This window comes from Xenia sp. Carnegie-2017, unplaced genomic scaffold, assembly GCF_021976095.1.
Source record: "Xenia sp. Carnegie-2017 unplaced genomic scaffold, XeniaSp_v1 HiC_scaffold_24, whole genome shotgun sequence".
In the NCBI taxonomy this organism is placed as follows: Eukaryota; Metazoa; Cnidaria; class Anthozoa; order Malacalcyonacea; family Xeniidae; genus Xenia; species Xenia sp. Carnegie-2017.
Window position 1 is genome coordinate 18,994,795 of NW_025813487.1, and position 21,237 is coordinate 19,016,031.

Here is a 21,237-nt window from a genome sequence, read left to right on the forward strand (position 1 = left end):
TGAATTGAACATTTCCATTATGTCTAAGGAAAAGGTCGAGATGTTAATTGCATTGTGTGGCCAGAGCTAAAGAATGCTATAAAAGAGCGATGTCTTACAAAACTTACAAGTAGCTTTCACTGTTACTTCAATAGATTTTTCATTTGTAAAACGTGGATCATTATAACTTTGTGCTTTACATGTGTAATTTCCACCATCATTCAATGTAACATTAGTGATTACTAATGTCTTACTTACAACTCCAACATCACCAAGTATGTTGTTATCTTTATCAAACCATGTGACATTAGCAGGAGGGATACCTCCTTCACCTCTACATACACATGATACATTATCACCTTCATCCACAACCAGAGGAGTTGAACAATTAATTACCACATTTGGTTTCACTGAAATTAAAAACAGAAAATATTCCTTTCTTAATTTAATTATGAAAAAGAAAATTAATAATGAGAGTAGTCGTCAGTGTTAGGTGCATTTTCTTAGGAGTGTTGGATCGATGCCCTAACCAGTCACAAGCCAGCAGTAAGCCCGCTCATCACTCGCTAAAAGTCCAGAATAGTGGAAATTTTTCACTAAACTGCTATCCAATGTGATTTTTGCATTAAACCGCTGCATTATTAACCAATTGTCCTAATGAAAATCTTCTTTGTAAAAAGACTTTGATGTTGCAAAAGAACAACAAAATAACAATAATCACTCAACTTTCAAGATGTATATTAATAATAAATTTTGAAATTTTGAAAGTCCATCGCGTGACCGACTAGACATAAACAATATTGACTTATTATGAAGCCTAAACAACTATCGTTGGTCTTCAAAGAACTATAAACAAATCATAGTCGTCAAAGGCTTTTGATAACCTATTTAATGACGATATGCAACAGGCAAAGTTAACAGCTAGGTGACGACAGATGCATACGTCAGCGCAGCAGGCAGCAAAAGGGGCATATGAGGTGTAGGCTTAAGAGTCAATCATAAATGGCAGTGGTAGTCTTTCAGCACAACGAATCTAAATCTCGCCAACAAAGAAAAATATATAACTATCTTCATTGTTCAGCACAGTCTTGTACTATCCTGTACAAATGGAATGAAACTGAACAGTCGTAATTTGTTCATGTACAATGTAGGATACTAGCCCAAAAATTGATGAAGAGGATACTAGCCCAAAAATTGATGAAGTAAAATTGTAATTTAACCTTTGATGATAGTAAGATTTTTAACATCAGATGAATCATTTCCCAGTTTATTTTTTGCTTCACAACGATATGAACCAGCGTTATTGAAGTTGACAGAATTAATGATGTGTGTCTTATTATTACTGATAACTGCACCAATATGATAAATAGTGTAGGTTGGTTCAGGATAACCATCTGATTCACAGGTTATTGTCACATTTTGACCTTTTCTTACTGACATTGGACTGATGGTAATATTGGTTTGTTGTGGTGGATCTGTATAGAATTAACAAAATTCAATATTCTGTAAACGTTTATAATGAGATCTGAAATGCCGCCTTGCAAACTTACATGTAGGTGTCACTGTTATTTCAATGGATTTCTCATCTCTATAATCTGGATCATTAAAACTTTGTGCTTTGCATGTGTAATTTCCACCATCACTCAATGTAACATTAGTGATTACTAATGTCTTACTTACAACTCCAACATCACCAATTATGTTGTTATCTTTATCAAACCATGTGGCATTAGCAGGAGGGTTACCTCCTTCACCTCTACATACACATGACACATTATCACCTTCATTCACAACCACATGAGTTGAACAATTAATTACCACAGTTGGTTTTACTGAAATTAAAAGCAAAAATTATTAATCACTTAAATTAGTTATGATAATAGTTGGTTTTACTAAAAAAGGGAAGACAAATTGCAGTATAATCGGGTAAATTGGACTAATCGAGTAACAGAAAGGGAACAACTCTCATCACGCTGAATACATTGTTATAGTCTATCAAAAACATGTTTACTGTAAAAAGAATTCTCGTTCATATAAAATGTTCGATATAAATCATATTGTAGTTTTATTAATTTTCAAATGTATAAATTTCTAAAAATGGTAAAAATGCAAAAACACAAAAAATAGACAAAGTTGCAATAAAAACTCTCGCTTTAGACATCAAAGATGTCCATCAAAAACAAAACATCGATTGTTTGATAATGATACAAACATAACTGGTTTTGACGATTCCATAGCTCATTTAGATTTAGAAAATGGCTAATTGCCAAAAAACTTAGTCTTATATGTTAACATCGCAAAAATGATTGACTCAAAACAAGTGTAAAATATTTCTAATTTTCAAGTAAATAAAAAACTTGTAAACGCAAGCGTATCAAGAATGGTCAAAAATGGTCGACATAAAACATACTGTAATTTGGTTGATTTTCAAATGAGGAATATAAATTTCTAAAAATGATAATTTAAATGTTAAGTAGCTAACAAAAAATAGGGATGACTTACTTGCAACAAAAACGCTGACTGTAGATATAAAAGCAATACCATCTTTTCTTCTCATTTCAAACTCATATGTTCCATCGTAACTATGAGTGATATTTCTTAATTGCAGCGTTGAAGGTTTGTAGACGTCATAATTTGGAAGAATTGGTGCACTGGTCTTTTGTACATCTCTGTTTAAAAGGACAATGGCCAAAAGTGTTTTTGGTGAACCATCATTACTACCAGCGAAATGCCAATTTCTAATTTGCGAATCACTTTCTTCACTATCATTAAAAGTCCACGTTATATTGTGTGTTTCTCCAGGTAGAAATGTAAAACGTGTTCCAGAGGGAGGTGATTGAATTACTCCTATGACAAGAAATGAAAGATAAATGGATAAAAATAGGTACGCCATACGTACAAATGATTTTGAACATAAATCAAATGTTTATTTAACGTACATAAAACTATACAAAAAGTTCATAAGAAATTTTACGAAAACATCTCTACTTAAGTTCAAAGGTTATTTAATTTCATAATAACAAAAATAAGTTAAAAGACTAAGTCAAAGATTAACAATAACAATAATTTTGCGTTATTTCTTTTTCATGAAATCCATTCATGAAGTCCAGGATGAAAAAGTATAACCTGGGAGGTAGTTTTAATGGATGTGTATGGTGGTCATGAATAAAGACATAGAGGGAAAAGGAAGAAAAAGTTTTAACTGTTAAGCTCAACACTAAGAGGTCAGTAGCAGAGGATGCTGTAACAAGTATCTCTATGTGTATCAGTAAGAACCTTATTGATCAAAACTGAAAAAAGATGAACATTACTCTGACCAGGTATAAAAATCAGTTTCCAACTGTAATGTTTTTGAGAGAAATTAAGAAAACCCTACAGTCCTGGATTACCCCCAAAAAATTGTGAAATTGATAAGCAAGTTTTTCAAAATGATAAGCAACTTTTTTTTCCATTAAATTAAAATTGAGCTGAATGATTGCAAAACGTGTGACAACATCAAGACCAAATGTGATCTATTACTTACAATAAAAAATAAGCAATACAACAGAAGAAGCTAAAATTTCTAAATCCCAAAATATGGTGGACTTTGAAAGCTTAATGGAAAAAGAATATCAAACTGAATGATTGAGGTCAATTTCCAATTAACAGAAGATTTAATGTATTGGTGCATATGAGTGCAGCCATCAGCATTTAAAAATTCTTCACACATTGGTATGAGCATCAAATGATAAATTATAGCTGGCATATAAATATAATTTAGACTTATGATTGCACTATAGCCACATAAAGCAACATATTTCATAATGGTGAAACACATTTGTCATTATTGTACAAGCACAGGGGCTATTACTATTTTAATTTTACCACAAAAAATGTTTGTTGCCTTAGTATGAATGAAATATTCTTACGTCTCTGCTCGATAACCATTATGTGCAAATATTTATAGAATGTAAAGAACACTCTTTGTCTTCTAAAATACTGCAAGGTATTGCTTTTAAATTATTTCATTCTATGCAGAACTGCAATGATTATTTTGTACACATAATGCAGACTTAAGAGTTTTTCAGTCAATTTAGCTTAAATTTCTAAGCAAATTCCACAGTTTTTATTTCACAAATACAAACATTTACTTCCTTAATGGTCAATAAAATTAATAACTACCTTGACAACTTAAAATCCAACAGAACAAAACAAACAACAGGAAACCAAACTTTGCCATCTTGTATTTTGTCTATAAGAGCTAAGATGAAGATATGACTTAAGTAAAATCACAGAGCTACTATGCAGTAATATATGATGTATTCCTTCATATTTTATGTATATTTTTGATTTCCCATAATCAATATTGAAGGAACAAGAGCATCACTAAAAACTTACAAAAGTTTCGTTGGAAAACGTTATGTTTATACATCGTTTTGTACTTTACGGAAATACTAACGTACTTTCCACTATGACACAACTCAGACAACTCTTAATCCACAGGAAATTCCGTGAAATGTCAATAAAATTATTTACAAATGAACTGAACAGTCAATATTTGATAACATTTTAAATTATCACTTTACCTTAAACAATACTGAAGTAACTAAGCTGGTGAAAAATCTTCACGTATTTCTTAAATAAACCAGCTAATTTTCCTTATTTCAAAATTATTTCCGGGTCTCATGTTGTGCAAATATTTATTTAAGTAATGAAAAGAATGTAAACGCCTTGACAACGCTGTCATATGTAACAGAGCGATCATATTTTATCAAAACCTCTCTCATGACAAGCCACGCAAATTGCCCAGAGTTGTTTTAAAAACAGAATACCAGCCACACAATCTTTATTCTGTAATTTTATACTTACATATGACTTAATGGTGCTTTTAGATGAATGTATAAATTGTGAAAGCATACTTCGACACGCTGTGCCAATATCCATTTCCTAGTTGATTACAATGCTCTTGAAGACGATGAACATCCACAAGAGGATTTTGTAAGAAAATCATTCTGAAAAATAACATCTGTATAAATCGCTTTTTCTGAAATATTCTTAGTAATTTTCACAATTTTAATGCACAATTAAAAATTTCTTATACTTTGTCTACAAAGAAATCCAGTCGGGGGGGGGACTTTGGAATCGCCAGGGGCCCTGGGAAAGCTTGATCCGCCCCCCTGTTTACCCCATCTATCCTACCAATGATCTTATCCTGCAGTTTTTAGCTGAAAATACCAAACGTGGCTAGATTGAGAATGTTCTTGACGAGTCACAGCTGTACATGGATGACGTCAGACGACTTTGCTCTTTTTAATCGGGTATATTAGAATTTAAAATTGTTTAAAAAAGAGCATATACCATGGTGAATGGTGAAAATAATAACGTAATAGTTCTTAATAACCACTATGCATTTCGGCAGACTACTCATCAGAGAAAAAACACCAAAATAAAAACTTACAGGCAATATACACATTTACTTTCTTTGTGTGTCAGCAGTATTAGCTATGATAGTAAATGTGTAAACACCACTGTTTGATCGACATTCTTTAACATCAGAGTTTTAGGTTTAAAAACTTGAAATGTTAAAGGTGATGAATCATATCGCAGTTCACCATTACCAGTTATCGTTACAAGTCGTTGCGCAGCAGTAGCACCACGAGGGATAAAGGACCAAACACGTGCAATTATGGATGAGGTAACATCAAATCTCCAAGTTATATTGTGAGAAGATTCAGGTAAAAATACAAATCTTTGACCATCGTGGTGGAGATATTATTGAATCTAAAATTATCAATTCGATATTGCTACATCATAGATGATTTGTGGAAAAAACATAGACGCACAGAATTGAAGTCTTTGTTATTGGTCACAAATACCAAACATTTCTGCAATTGATGTAATGGCTGTGAATATTGTCCATTGATGAGCATAATTGAGATGTTTGCTTGTTGAAAACTACCATTGATGTTTATGGAATTGAAGCATTGTTTACACGAAGCAAGGATAGCACTATCCATTGTGCAATGACTCGCACGTTAAAATTTATTTACATTTTGTTCACTAAATTGTTTTAAATTGCAGTTTGCTGTCTTTCTAGAAATTTTTAAATTAAAAAATTTCTATTACCGCCCAAGCTTGCTGAAACAAAGCCACTCAATGTTAGCTTGTCTTTGGGGGTAGGTCAAACCTCACATCTACAGTAGACACGAAAATAAAGAAGCAAAAAAATAATGATCACGAAATTGTTTTATTCGTAAACATCCCTTACACTAATGCATATGAAATGATTCAATCGTAAAGAAGCAATTTAAAGAGTTTTCCATCACACTCCTTGAAATTGCTTGATTTTTCTATCTAATTTCTACACTTAATTTCTATGTAAATAAAAGTTTAAATGGTTTAACCATGATCATTAAAATAACAAAAGTAAAACTACAATTAAAGCTATTCTATTCAAAATGCTGTGTTAAAGTCAGTGTGTAATGTTGTTGCCTTATAAAGGCAAGTAAAATACATTCACAAACTGTAGCATAGATGCCAAGATTCAAGTTTGTTCATGGCAAACGATTATGTACACAGACACAATCATAAAGTATTCAGTTTAGTACTGTTTAGAGATCAAATCTAGATTATATAATAAAGAACAAAATAGAACTTTATAAATGTAGTAACAGTCTCTACGTACTCTTGTTTTATTAACGACGATCGCCAGTTCTAAAGAAGATTTATAATAAGATGAAACTAATATAATAAGAGAAAGAAAAACATGTTTTCGGCATTTTTATAAATATATTCAACAAATGAATCAATTTTTACTTTTTTCTTCAACTATCAATTAATGACGTCGAGCTTTGTGGATCTTTTCCAAAAGATAAAACTTACTATTCCTTCTTTTCATCGCCTTTTTTGTCACCACCTTTCTTGTCGTCTTTCTTCTCGACAGGTGCCAGTTTACTCATATCAATGCTGGTATATTCAGTTGGTGCAGGACGATTTTTGTCTGGCTTTCTTTTAGGTTCATCTTTAAAGTCAAGGTAGGAGTATAACTAAATAAAAACATACGTATATATTGTCATTGTATATGTATATATTTTATCAGCTTGAAGATTTGTAATCCAGACATAATTGCCATACGAAAGAATTTTTACAATTGTATGATATTAAATTGTTGGACAATTTAAGCAATTTTTCAGGTTCATGAGACAATTGCTTAAATTGTCCAACAAAGTGCGAAGATCATATCTACATTTAATTCCAGACATAATTCTTGTTCAAAATTGAAAGTTTCGCCGGATTGTAAATAGCTAATAACTTCATAAATTCTGAAGAAGGCAGGAAGCATCGAGTCGAAAGCTCAATAAAATTATATATAAAAATCCGGAGAAACTTTCAATGTTTAACGATATATTTTATCATATATACATAAGGTGATAAAATATATAAAGGTTTTTTATACATCGTAAATGAACTAATAAACACAGGACGTTAAATAAATGCAATAGCCGCCTAGAAAGGGCAGGGGGGGGCTTCAATTGACACAAAGAGTTAAATAGAAAGACGTTTACATCATTCTCTATCACCATATTGTGAGCAAATAAAAACAAAGTCAAGACTAAATATGCGGTTTCTTAGCGCAATCGATGACCCACTGTTAACAATAGCAATGTGTGGGGTGCGACTATTGGAGTCAAAGCGTTTACTAGAGAGAATCGCTTAATATAAAATCAACTTTCAATGAAGCAATTCGTACGTATTATTGTTTTCAATTGCGTTTACAGGTCTTTGGGGATCATGTATTGCTGAATTGTATAAATTCCAAATGTCGCGGGTGTTTTCAAATATGAGCAGTTTTTTTTGAACACCCTGCATAAATCCCATGATGCATTCAAAATCATCACCATAATCCAACTAAAACAAAATAAATGCACAAATCCTATTTATAAATAATAAATGACAAAGATCCACAACAAACCAGATTTCCTTCTCTATTTTCTCTATCGATCGAGGCATAAACAGGTGGTGGTGCTTTACTTGTTGATGGTTTATTTTCATCACTTGTTGATGGATTATTTACTGATTCATATTGATTACCAACAGATTAATAAGCATTTTCTCTAAGTTCTCCAGCCACTTCATAATGATGGGTTGTGCATTATTAGCTCCAGCTAAAGGTTCAACACCATTTTCACCGCTGCAACATTAACAACCATGATCAAATTTTGTACACATGATATGGACAAAACGAAGAAAATATAGATACAACATTAATACAACAGTTTGTACTGTACGAAAAACAACAGCTTCTCTAACTTGCTCAAACCATGAAAATATTTTATTTAAAAGATAAGAAATAAAAAACACATTAACATCACATATTACACAAAGAAAATTAAAATGAATAATTCACTTACTGGTATCCTTTTTCTACAATAAACATAACACAAAAGTAGATACTTAATAATAAATAATACGACAGCAGAAAATGACAACAACTATAATGTCGACAAGGAAAACTGCTCCAACAGAAATGCCAACAATCAGAGCAATATTTGGTCCATCATCATCATCATCTTTAACTGTAGAATTATTGTTGCCATTATCTTTGCTTGTAGAAGTATTTTGGCTAACTTAAATAAAGAGTTGTGAACTTTGATAAATTTTATCAAACAGTCTTCCTGACGACCCCACCAAATTCAAACATTAATCATTAGCTTTTTAAATAGGTCTAGCAAATAGTTTGAAATAGCCAGAATGAAACAATGCGATATGCAAAAAAAAATAAAATTCACAATACACACTAAAGTTAGTGTCACGTCACACGTAAATTGATAAATTAATAAAAAAAGTTTAAAAAACAAATGGTGAGACACGCTCTCCATAAATGATATTCCACATTAAAGAATTAAAGAAAAAAACGTTAAAAAAAGTTACCGTTATTAGTGGGAGTGAAACTAATTGATGACGTAAAGGTAAACGTCATCAATGACGTAATTATCGACGGTGATAGACTGAATGAGCTTGATATAGGAGCTAGCACAATTACAAAAATTGTTCAAATGAGAATGATTCCAATATTAAAATTCCTTCAATATTCAAATGCGTGCTACCAAATCGTGAAAATTTGCTAGTTTGAAATTCCAGTCATTTAAGCAATTCACGCCAAGTAATCTATTTAAATTAATGAACGTGGCAATTTACGTTTATAAACACTTTAATGATTATACTGGGAAATACAGATAAGTTAAACATATTTTTACTGAAAGTCATTGAGGAATATATATTCATAGAAAAAAATGTTATGGTTAATGCAGCATGCAGACATTGCCAGTCTTTGCTTTACCACACGAGCCAGTAAAAAGTTATGTAAACAGAGCAATCTTCGTTGTTTACTGAAATTTTATTGTTATAAGGGTATTCAAGTGCATTCCAGAAGTCTAATGCTAATTACAATAAGATAAACATCGGTCTTTCACCTTTTGCTACCAAGAAAGTTCGTACATAATGCAAAATAAAAGTCCAACAAGTAATAAACTGAGGTTCTTAATTTTACCTTCGTCGGCAGTGGGATCTTTATCTTCGTTAACAACTTTGAGACTTAGAGAATCAGACCAATGATTTCCCAGTTTATTCTTGGCTTCACAATGATATGAAGCATTGTGACTGATGTTGACAGATTTAATGGTGTACGTCTTTCCACTGCTGAAAAAATCATTATTACGAAGAATAATGAAGGTTGGCGGAGGAAAACCATCTGATTCACAGGTTTTATTCACACTTTCATCAATTTTTGGATTTATTTTTGATATGGTTATGGTCGTATTTCTTGGTCGATCTAAAATTTAAAATTCAAAATTCTACGTATTTCACAATTTGAAAACCTTATTGCAAAAGTACTAAATATATAAGTTCGCAACTTACAATTCACTATTATTTCAATGGATTTTTCGTCAATGAAACGTGTATCATTAAAACTTTCAGCTTTACATCTGTAACTTCCACGATCATTTGGTGAGGCACCAGTGATTACTAAAGTCGCACTTTCAACTCCAAATTCACGACCTGTTCCGTTATCTTTATCAAACCATGTGACATTAGCAGGAGGGTTACCTCCTTCACCTCTACATACACATGACACGCTATCACTTTCATTCACATACAGAGGAGATGAACAGTTAATCGACACTGTTGGTTTGACTGAAATTAAAGACAGAATCATAATAATAGTCATGATAGAAACAATAGGGTATTTATTTGTAAGCGTCAGTGAGACAGGGGTAAAAACCGGAAGAGGAATGTTGGATCTGTAAAGAATAAAATTTATTGTGGTATGTGCTGTGTATGTCATATTTGATTAGTTCATTCGTAGTCACATGACTTAAAATAAACGCAATGTTTCCCGTCCGGGGAAACAAGTGAAAAATTGTTGCGTATTGATTTTAATATCATAAAAAATAAAACAGCTATGGAGTCGAAAACTAAAAATACAATTATGAGTTTATTAAGCAACGAAATTCAACTTGTAATAGAAAAAAAAAAGATTGAGAAAACCCTTAAAAGTGCTCCAAAAATGCTGTGGTCGCCCTTAAAGCATTTTACAACAAAATCTCGACGGACAAATCTCCACCGAAAGAGACGTTGATTTCATTGAAAAGCTGTGAAAATCTATGAATTTTATTTCTATATATAACAAAACACTTAATGTATGATTCCGTGAGAAATACTGAGCTTTGTTTTCCCTCGAATCGCATGCAATGTATTGAGACTCTTGGAAAACTAAACTCACTATTTCCCTTGCGAGCATACAATAAGTGTATAACACTCCAAAGTCATGATATTTTACCACACGTAAATAATAACAAAGTTGAAGACGAAGTTTTCAAACATCTATATTAACAAGATGATAAAATATATATCTGCAAAACTTACATTTTACTTGTATTTCAATGGATTTTTGATCTCTGAAACCTGGATCATCATAACTTTGTGCTTTACATCTGTAACTTCCATTATCATTCACTGTAACATTTGTGATTACTAAAGTCGCATTTTCAACTCCAAATCCACGAACTGTTGTGTTATCTTTATCAAACCATGTGACGTTAGCAGGAGGGTTACCTCCTTCACCTCTACATACACATGACACACTATCATTTTCATTCACATACAGAGGAGATGAACAGTTAATCGACACTGTTGGTTTAACTGAAATTAAAGACAGAATCATAATAATAGTCATGATAGAAACAATAGGGTATTTATTTGTAAGCGTCAGTGAGACAGGGGTAAAAACCGGAAGAGGAATGTTGCATCTGTAAAGAATAAAATTTATTGTTGTATGTGCTGTGTATGTCAAACTTGATTTGAAAATAGTACTGTAAACTAATTTCTTACAGAATGAAGAAATATACCTACTTTCTTTGCTTAAAAACACATCGTAGTCGCGACTACGAATTTTTTACCAAACATCGTACTCAGATTGATGACGGCTACGTGTTTTTGTCGTCGCAACAATGTTTTCGCGCCAAAATGACGTAAATCGTACTCGTAGTCGTACTCGTAGTCTTTGCTAAAGCTCCCTATTATCGCAAAATTTCATTTGACTGCTCTCCTTATCTGAGTTGCTAATACACAATTAATTCATACTTTTATAATCCACCAATAACATGGGCCACATGACAGCCCAAACAACCGCTAAATCTTAAAACACTAGCATGAAGCAGGGGCTGAAGACAAATGGAATTATGGAAAAAACACCGGCACACGCTATGTCGTTAACCATTTACGGTTGCACATCGTTTGAATATTTTTTAGTTCCTACAAACGATATACGCTGCACCCCCTGGTCTATTTTTATCTACAATTCTAACCCAAATACTGTGGTGTTGCAGGGGTGGACTAACCTGCTCATGACTTACTAGGAAAACTCAGAAAGGGGTACTTGTTTGTAGCAAGTAGCCATTTGTAGGGGGAGGGGCTGAAATGCATGTGCTGCTATATCGAGTATAAGTTATTGACAGCTACTTGGCTATACCAAGTTAAGACGAGAACTCAAATGAACTACATAACTAATAAAACGAAAAATAAGATTTTGAGGATTTTGTTCTTTGAGAACTGCATGATGTTCCCAGCACTAGGCTAGTCCATATCACTTGCTTGCACCATTGAACAAAATATTTTGACGTAAAATACTATGCTAGAAGTAGCAAAAAAGCTTTTAGGCTAACAAATTGTAAGCAATTTTAAATAGCGTATACTACTCAAAAGCTGAATATCAATAGAAATTGGGAAGTTTACTAATACACGTTGATGCTTTTGCATTTTGTCATTGTAGCAATACTATCTTTACGCTGTTGTACTTTAATAGGCTTACCAGTGTTTTATTTACTATTTTCCGGAAAAAGGGCCAACGCAAAAGAGCATATGAATGCCTGGAGCACCGGGAAACTTCCGGGTGTCTTAATAGGCCAGTCTGCCTCTGTGATTTTGTAAATTTTTGGATTGCAAGCTACCTCACAGTCGCCATGCTGGATAATTTTAACAAAGGACTTTTCTTATTTACAATGTAAATTTCATCCAACATGGCGAGCATTCCACTCTTCTCTTACTCCCAGGGGGATGGTTGTAACCCACCAATAAATACGTTCGGCAAACTGCTTATATATAGCTACATTACTTTATAAACCATGCACAAGTAATGCCCTTTATGATAAAGGGGAGGAAACTCTGAACTTTCAAAGAACAGAAAATTAGTTATCCTGCTTTCTTTGTTTACTATAAAAATGGCCGTTGAGTTTGCAATTCAATTTTACAAAAGTGCTTACAAATAAAGAAACTAGATGTACACCGCACTTAACAACTGTTTAGATGAAACAGCTCCATTAATTTGACATATCTGAGTGCGGTTTGTCAAGTAAGATGTCAATAAAGATAAAGCATTTCCGTTTATGCCAAACAGTTTAAATTTATTTAGTAAAATTTCACGATCAACAGTGTCGAAAGCCTTTTTTAAGTCAATGAACACAAGGTTGAATATTTTTTGTCAATATTTATATACCAGCTATTGGTACAATCTAGTAAGGCTGTAGCTGTTGAATGATGCTTTCGGAAGCCAAATTGGGAGTCACGTAGTAAGTGAAATTTCGTTAAGTGATCATAAAGTTGGTCGTATAAAATGCTCTCCATAATTTTGCTGACTGCCGGTAAAACAGAAATCGGTCTGTAGTTGGTTGGCAAATTTTTTTGGCCGTTTTTGAACAATGGAATAAGTCTAGCAATTTTCCAATTATTAGGAAAGTTACAAAATGTAATAGAATGGTGAAATACTAATGTCAATGAGTCAGCAATAATGGGCGCAGCTAATGAAAATTTTGTCAATACCAGTGATTTTTTATAGGAGAGACTACATAACATTTGATAGTTTACTTTTGGTTACAGGATGAAAATTTGAAAATTCGGATTTGGGATTTTTCATAAACTCTTGAAAGTTACAATTTAATGAGTCAAGTTTTTCAGTCAATTCAGACCCAATTTTTGAAAAATATAGATTGAAACCCTCAGCAATATCCTCGGAGTTTGTCAGATTGATGCCATCTATACTTAACTCATTGACATTGCCCCGTCTGTTTTGACTGCCCAATAGATGGTTGATTGTTTTCCAAGTCTCTTTTGGTTTGTTCTTTAGACCTTTAGACCAGCAATTGTCCTTGCATAATAATTTTGTTTAGCTTTTCTCACTTCTATGTTGTTCACTTTATCCCTTAGTTGCTTAAGCATATTCCAATCAGTTTTATTCTTGTTTATGATGGCTTTTCTCTTGAATGCATTTCTGTCAATAATAAGTTGTTTAATGTACCTTGTAACCCTAGGTACATTTTTGGATTTGATTTTCTTATGTTGTATAGGAGCATGTTTATTAAGTACTTCATTAAATAGCGTTTTCCATAAATTCCACATGTCGTTGGGATTATCAGCAAAATAAAATATGTGCTCCAAATGCTGATAAGTTAAATCTTCAATAAATTTTTCACTATTGAAATTTTTCATGTTTCTAATTTCAAATGTATTCTCATTTTGTTTTTTTGAGAAGTTAATTTTCCTAACCGCAAATATCAAGTTATGGTCAGAAATTCCATTATGTATGACGCCAGAATGGGAAATATTGTCTGGGCTATTAGTTATTACATGATCAATACGAGGTTGACAGTGTTACTCGCGTGGACAATTAATGAGTTGAGAGAGTTGATACAATTCATATAGAGATATAATTTTCTTTGTTGGTGTATCAGGTTCATGTTTAAGCATGTCGCAGTTAAGATCACCAAAAATATATAATTCTTTACTTTGATCGCCAAATTGTTTGATTAATTTTTCAAAATGCAAAAAGAAATCATTAGGAGAGTAAGGTGGCGATAAATGTCATTACCAAAAAATTGGTCTCCCAATTTGTTCAAGTGGAGATTGGAGCCATTAAAGTGATTTTTGCCAATATTTTCGTTATTTATAAAAGAAACATTATGTTTAGAGCATAATTTGTAGATGAGAGAATTATAAAAAGCCATTTTATTTAAGGAAACCTTGCCATCAAATCTTTTTATAACACTTGAAATTCCCACTTTACCTGCTAACTTCTTCGAACTTACAATCAAGGTTTCTAAACCTGTGGCAACTTCATCAGCACTACTATAGACAAGATCATTAGTACCAACATGCATAATAATAGTACCATATTTATTTTGAGGGATCTCCAGGACTTTTTGCTGGATGTCCTTTACTTTTGCACCACTGAAGGAGTGGCAGGTATATTTACCTCTCGCTGCCCAGGAGATCTTTTTTGGATCTATATGTTTCAACATTGAGTCACCAATGATAAGAGTTGACGCAGCTAAATAGTTATGGGTTTTTTGGACAGTTATATTTTGGTCGTCGTTAGGAGTGTCAATTTTTAATTTGGTGAACTTTTTCTTCTGTTTATTGTGGTAAGCATTCAGTTGAGATTGAGTTTTTTTGTCAGTTTGCTCGTTGTCTTCATTAGGATTATCAATTTTTAATTTAGAAAACTTTTCCTTCTTCTTACAGCGGTAAGCATTCAGTTGGGACTGAGTTGACTGAGTGAGGCATACTTCCATTGACTGTGTGCTAACTGTCGGAGCTACGTGATTTTCCTTGAGGGATTTATTGTGGAGATTTCCAAATCTATTTACTAGAGGAAGAGGATAAGTTGTTGGGTTTTGTTGGTTGGTCTTGGGTTGATTCTTACGATTGACATCTATCCAAGCATTTTGATTGTTATCAAGGAGAGACAAGATTCGATTGCAGTCTTCTCTTAGCATGCTAATAAAAAATTTCAAATGATCAATCTCGGCTGCCATTTTCGCGTTGTCGACTAGAAGGACGGCTTTTTTGTTATCATCGTTTTTCGATTTTTCTTCTAAAATACGTAGACGAGTGAGGATTTGGTCGAGTTTACTTGCATTATCGTCTATGTCTAACTTTTCTGAAACAATTTTGTCTGTGCTGGTTAACGTCAAAACAAATGTCTCGACATCAACCATGTGTGCGCGAATTTTTGGTTCTTTATCATTAGGTTCGATGCACTTTTCATTTTCTTTAGTCTTATTTCCGTTATCTTTGACATATCTTTATGATGGAATATCTTTTTCTTTGGTTTCATCTGTTTTGAGCAATTTCAGAATCAAGCTTTTAACATCAGCATCTGTAAGCGTGGATAAACTGTTCTTTGTTCGGCGAGACATAATAGTGATATTACCAGTTGATCAATTGATATCAAATTTTATACCACAAAAATCGAAAGTGGTATCAATAACTAATTTTTTGTCTTATACTCAAATGTAGTAAAATCTGTGATACAAGCACTTTAACATAGATTATTCAAATCAAAAGATACCCTATAATTTCCTTTTTAAATTAAAACAAAACAAAACAAGTCTTCGCATTTGTCTTCGCTCAACGGCTCAAGTATTTAGCTATAGGATTCCAGACCGCGGTCATATATCGTATAATTACGCCCGATGCTACAGCTACTCAGATTACATGAAAGGCTTGGATAACCCCGCTGCTAAGCTTAAAATAATTAATACAACTTACTTGCAATAGACACGTTTACAGATGAGCCAAAGGGATCAGGAGCGTCGACAGAAAATTTATAAACACCAATGTAACTTTGATTAACCTTTTTTAACATTAGAGTTGCAGGTTTAAAAACTTCAACATCTAAACCAAAAGACTTAAGGACTGATGCATCATAAACTGGTTCTTTATCATCATATATTCTTACAATTACTTTAGCTTCAGAAGAAGGAGTGTCAAATGTCCTAAAGGTCCATTTCCGAAAAACAAAGTTTCCAATATTATTTAATCTCCAAGTTATTTTGTGAGAAGATCCAGGCGAAAATACAAATTTTTGACCATCAGGTGGAGATGTTATTATTCCTGAAATTGAGATTTAGCTGATATCTATGATTGATAAAAAGACAGTTTAGGGAAAAAATACATCTTCTACTAACATAACAAAAGTAATTGATGTTCTTAATTCAGGTTCTATTCAAAAATTGTGAATAAAAAAATAAACTAATTAAATATTACTACTACAACAACTAAAAATACATCAAAAATCATTAAAGTAAAAAAGAAATGGTTATTTGAAGTTAAATACCTTTAGCAAGACCAAAAAATGTGATCAATGTAACAGTAGAAAATACTAAATTTGTCTTTACCATTTTCACTAAAAAATTAAATGATGAATTTTAATGCTTATGTTCTTTGAAAATAAAATCATGAGTCAACATGGTTAGTGCTGTGAAAATTTCACTTTTTCAGCTGCAGCTTGTCAATTCTGAACTGGTAAAAATAGTCGGCGCTGCGGCCCATCTCCAGTACACAGAACTAAACATGGTGCATCAAAATAAATAGTTATTTCTACTCGTAAATAGGCAATATTTTGCGTAGCAATATGTTCCATTAATTCTACCACAGAATTAAAAAATTAAATTTTTTGTGTTTTAATTTACTTTATAAAATAAAAACAGTAAAACATGTGCGCTGATTGGTCAAAGGCTAAGTTTGCATTAGCCTGGGTAAACTGATCTTAGCTCAACCTCAATCAATTAAAGAGACTTTGTTAACCATTGACGAACGAACTTTGTGGAAAATTAAAACGCAAGCCTTGAAAATCTTATGCAAACCTTGGAGATCTTTGTGAGAACGCTCAAGCAAGAGCAAAACCTGCTTTGCACTGATCAGCTCTATTCTAAATACTAATTCCTAAAGATTGTGAATCATTGGATACATTTACATCTCACATTACAATTATCATATGTGACCAGTGACATATCTTTAGTTCTGCTATGCTAATTATTCATGAGTTCACTAGATGTAAAAACAATAGATTTCAAAAAAATGCATAAATTTATTACAGGATAAGAATTAATGTAGTTGTAAACTGTTTACGCATACTTTTACTATGTTTTAATAATTTGTCAGTTGAATTTTCATACTATTGTCAATAAAGACTGTGTTATGTATACTGTGCTGATGACTGCCATACAATATAATCTAAGCATTCCATCCACATAAATAAGCCCAAGAAAGAGGGAATACAAAATTATATAAGTTCAAGGCTTACGGGCAAATGTTTACAGTATGATTCATGATAAAATATAGTGATTGTTAAGCCCATGTAGTGTGCAAATTAGCGGTGTGCAATGTGCAATTTGCACATCGTTTTAGCTAAAATGAAAACAATTGCACATCACTTTTTCAAACGGTGTGCAAAAAACTTCTATTCAAACGATACACGAAAAACACTGTTGTGAATCATATGAATTTGTTCACGTTTAAAAATATTAATTTACCAATTAGCACTATATAATAATTAATGTAATATCGATTTGATTATGCCTCTAAAGAAACACTTTTGTCAAAAAAAATTGCTCATCGTTTTTTCTGAACTAATTCGCACACTGGGCCCATGGAGGTAGGGTAACCCTACCAGAAGGGTTACATTAGCAAGCAAGTTACCCAATGTGAAATTGCTTTATATGTAGCATTTACATGTGTGCTAGGGTAACCCTGAGGGTTAGGGTTTCCATATCAAATTGATAAGGTTACCACAATAGTTGGATTATGATGTTTTTATTTCATAAACCATAAAAATGTTTGAGATAAGGTAATCACTTTCAGTAGGGCTATGTTTACATCATATCTACTCAACATATTTGCATATCAGAGAAAATAAATTGCTTCATGAGCATAAAATTATACACAAAATGTGCTACATGATTTTACAGAGACAAACAATAAAACTAGAGCCCATCCACCATCTACAAGGAAGTTTTCGAGATGGTAAAGAAGATTTTTATTCTATGAATGTTAAGTCGTCATTGAAAAAAACACTTAATGTGAATATAATATAATGAAAATGAATTTGAAACGATTTTCAGAGGTCTTACACTGAATTATGGATCTTTATAAATAGGCCTCAAGGAAGGCAAAATGTTTCATCTTCAATCATGTCTACAACATGCTCATGTTGCTGTCATTAATAGTAATACACAGACCTGTCAATGGTAGAGTCAACCTACACAAAAAGATAGCCTTGCAAGTATGGTTACACTATTCCCATGTAAACAGGCCCTTATTAGTTTGGTAACTAAACAATACAACAGGAAGTACAGAAATATTTTCATAAATCAAAGAAGAAATGAAACCCAACATGCTCATTTAGTATTTAATGTAGTGTTTCGTCTTGGTCTTTTAAAATTATGAAATTCAAAATGCATCAAAATTCTTAAAAAGTTTTGTTTAAAGCGACGTTAAGGTAAAGAAATCTTCATCAAAGCATATCAATACAAAAAGCTGTTGTATTTTAACGTATACACTTGTGCACCATATTATTGAAGGTTTTCTCGAATTCAGACTAAAGCCTGGGCCACACTATCGTCTATTTTGACGAAAACGAAAACGAAACGAAAATTCGTGCACGAAATGCATGCCAGACACGACAAAAAATTACAAGCATGTTTGCAAAGCCAAAACTTTTTTGGCCAATAAGCAAGCGGAATTTTTTAAGGATTAGAAAAAATGGCGATCTCTAAAAGAAAAAGATTACTTTTTCTTAAGAAAAAGTTACTGCTTTTAAAGTTGAAAGCAAGCAACAGCAAACGTCGATACTGGATTCATCCAATTAATAAACGACGTGATCGTCTTGGACTATTTAACAACTTGATTAAAGAATTACGAGAGCCGAACAATGAAAATAGACACAAGGTTAAATAGTTGAATGTTATTAAACAAAAGAATGATAGCACAGCACTATAACCAACATCAACAATAACGATCTTATCTAACATTTGAGAAATTATCCTTCACTCCTTTCTTTCAAGTCTACAGAGAATATAGTTTATTACGGTATAGCAGAGTTAGGTGAAAGGTTTATCATAGATTAATCAACTGAATATTCCTGCTCATTTTTTGTTTTGAAGCATGTTGAACAGTTCATATGGACAAAGCTCGAATTCCATATTAAATATCAGTAACATAATCCGGTGTTAATGTTAGACAATACATCATTGCCCTTCAGTGAAAGCATCCCGCTTTCCACTGGAAAAGAATGAATCTAATATCGATGTTAAACATAGATTCTTACAAGCATCAGTGATTATACTTGTGATTATACTTATACATATCGGCAAGCGGGATGCTTGTAAGAATCTATGTTTAACATCGATAGTAGATTCTTTTCCAGTGGAAAGCGGGATGCTTTCACTGAAGGGCAATGATGTATTGTCTAACATTAACACCGGATTATGTTACTGATATTTAATATGGAATTCGAGCTTTGTCCATATGAGCTGTTCAACATGCTTCCAAACAAAAAATGAGCAGGAATCAAAAAGTTGATTAATCTATGATAAACCTTTCACCTTTTAACTCTGCTATACCGGTCACAAGCCCGGGACTTGTAGCGTATAAGGCTCTCTGCTTTATAGTAGACTTGTCTGGTTTACAAGGAAGAGGAGTGGAAGGTTAATTTCTCAAATGTTGTTAGATAAGGTCGTTATTGTTTGTAGTTGTTGGTTATAGCGCTGTGCTATCATTCTTTTTGTGAAAATAGACACATGAAATACTTGCGAATGACGACGACAAATTTTGACTACATTTTGGATTTAATTAGACCTCACATCACTAAAGTTGGCACACATCTTAGAAAGTCTATTAGCCCTGATTTATCAAAACCTCTTGCCACTCCGCCATGTTTGAGTACAAAGTCTGATATTATTAGCCAATAGTATGCGTTTTCGTAAACGAAAAAGGTCAAAAGTTTAATTCTTCTCATATGCACGAAAACGAAATTTTCGTCGAGTTTTCGTTCAAAATTTTCGTTGCGGCAGTTTTCGTTCTGATTTTCGTCGATATGGACGATAGTGTAGCCTTGGCTTAAAACTTATTTTCCTTCACAAACACAATTTTAGTATTGGCTAATTTTAGTTTGAACTTAGAATTCTCGATAAGAGATTCGTTTCAATACCGCCTGTCGAATGCCATGAATATTTACGCACGCAAAACTTTACAGCAAAACAATATTTTCATTCAAGACAACAAGGACAAGTACGCTATTCCACTAAAAATACAGCAAAATGTAACATACCCATGTAATTTGGTTTTCTTCCGTGAGAATTTCAGAGACTCAATTTCCTGCTTCGCAACGTATGACGTACGTGAAGTTATGGCACAAGTCGAGAATCATAAGTGACATATGAGAAGGCAAGCACGTGTTGAGAAAATCAACCATACGTCGATATTTCTGACTGGCAAACTGGACAGCGGTTGCGAAACGTATATTGTAAATACTTCGTGCCATCCATATAACATAACATGGTCTTCAGGAAACAATGGCCGAAGAAAAACTACTAAATTATTTGAAAAACTACCAACTACTTAATTGTTTATTACTATTTTACTGTCCTTAAACATTACAAAGAAAGTATAAAAGTCAAAAAATTGAACAAAACACTAAACTTTAGGTTACAGTGTACTTTTTATTTCCTTTAATTAGCGTATAATTTAAAAACTACACGGTAGAATTTTTTTAAACTTGGCCAGAATATAGATAATTTTATTGCTTAAAATATATCCAAAATCTGGAGAGTGCACAAAAAAATAAGTTGTAGAAAATCATCGGCAAATTCGGATGACAAGATTACGCGTAATATAATCTTATATAATTAACTTCCTATATCCAGGTAACTTTGCAAACTAGCT

General features: G+C 32.7%; 4 protein-coding genes and 1 long non-coding RNA gene across 6 annotated transcripts in view; all 5 read right to left on the reverse strand.

The window, feature by feature from the left end:
- LOC124451702 overlaps positions 1-4,642 on the reverse strand; it is a 55,696-nt gene extending 51,054 nt beyond the window's left edge. Inside the window, exon 1 of the mRNA XM_047002320.1 lies at positions 4,545-4,642. The gene's annotated coding sequence lies outside the window, so the exon portion shown is untranslated. The remainder of the gene's footprint in view (positions 1-4,544) is intronic.
- Positions 1-21,237, reverse strand: part of LOC124451679 (hemicentin-2-like) — a 140,802-nt gene that overhangs the window by 37,574 nt on the left and 81,991 nt on the right. The gene's annotated exons all lie outside the window — the stretch shown is intronic.
- LOC124451739 lies at positions 6,598-8,174 on the reverse strand. Its single transcript, XR_006950639.1, has 3 exons — positions 7,931-8,174; positions 6,841-7,004; positions 6,598-6,672 (listed from the first exon to the last, which is right to left on the reverse strand). It is a non-coding gene; the product is annotated as an uncharacterized LOC124451739 (long non-coding RNA).
- LOC124451689 (carcinoembryonic antigen-related cell adhesion molecule 5-like) overlaps positions 9,152-21,237 on the reverse strand; it is a 33,520-nt gene continuing 21,434 nt past the window's right edge. The window contains exons 4-6 of the mRNA XM_047002295.1: positions 10,885-11,160; positions 9,877-10,152; positions 9,152-9,790 (exon numbers count right to left, since the gene is read on the reverse strand). Coding sequence (XP_046858251.1) covers positions 9,438-9,790; positions 9,877-10,152; positions 10,885-11,160 — 905 coding nt within the window. The 3' untranslated portion in view covers positions 9,152-9,437. The remainder of the gene's footprint in view (positions 9,791-9,876; positions 10,153-10,884; positions 11,161-21,237) is intronic.
- Positions 14,041-20,709, reverse strand: LOC124451700. Of its 2 annotated transcripts, XM_047002316.1 has the most exons (4): positions 20,624-20,709; positions 16,631-16,699; positions 16,063-16,407; positions 14,041-15,670 (listed from the first exon to the last, which is right to left on the reverse strand). In XM_047002316.1, exons 1-4 carry the CDS (start codon positions 20,625-20,627, stop codon positions 15,597-15,599), a joined length of 492 nt encoding a protein of 163 aa, XP_046858272.1. In that variant the 5' UTR covers positions 20,628-20,709; the 3' UTR covers positions 14,041-15,596. The 2 variants fall into 2 exon arrangements, with proteins under 2 accessions (XP_046858272.1, XP_046858271.1); XM_047002315.1 differs by lacking the exons at positions 16,631-16,699; positions 20,624-20,709 and having other exon boundaries at positions 16,063-16,147.

Excerpts from the sequence above, each read along its gene's own strand:
- LOC124451700 (XM_047002315.1), bottom strand. The coding sequence starts at position 15,509 with ATGGTTGATGTCGAGACATTTGTTTTGACGTTAACCAGCACAGACAAA.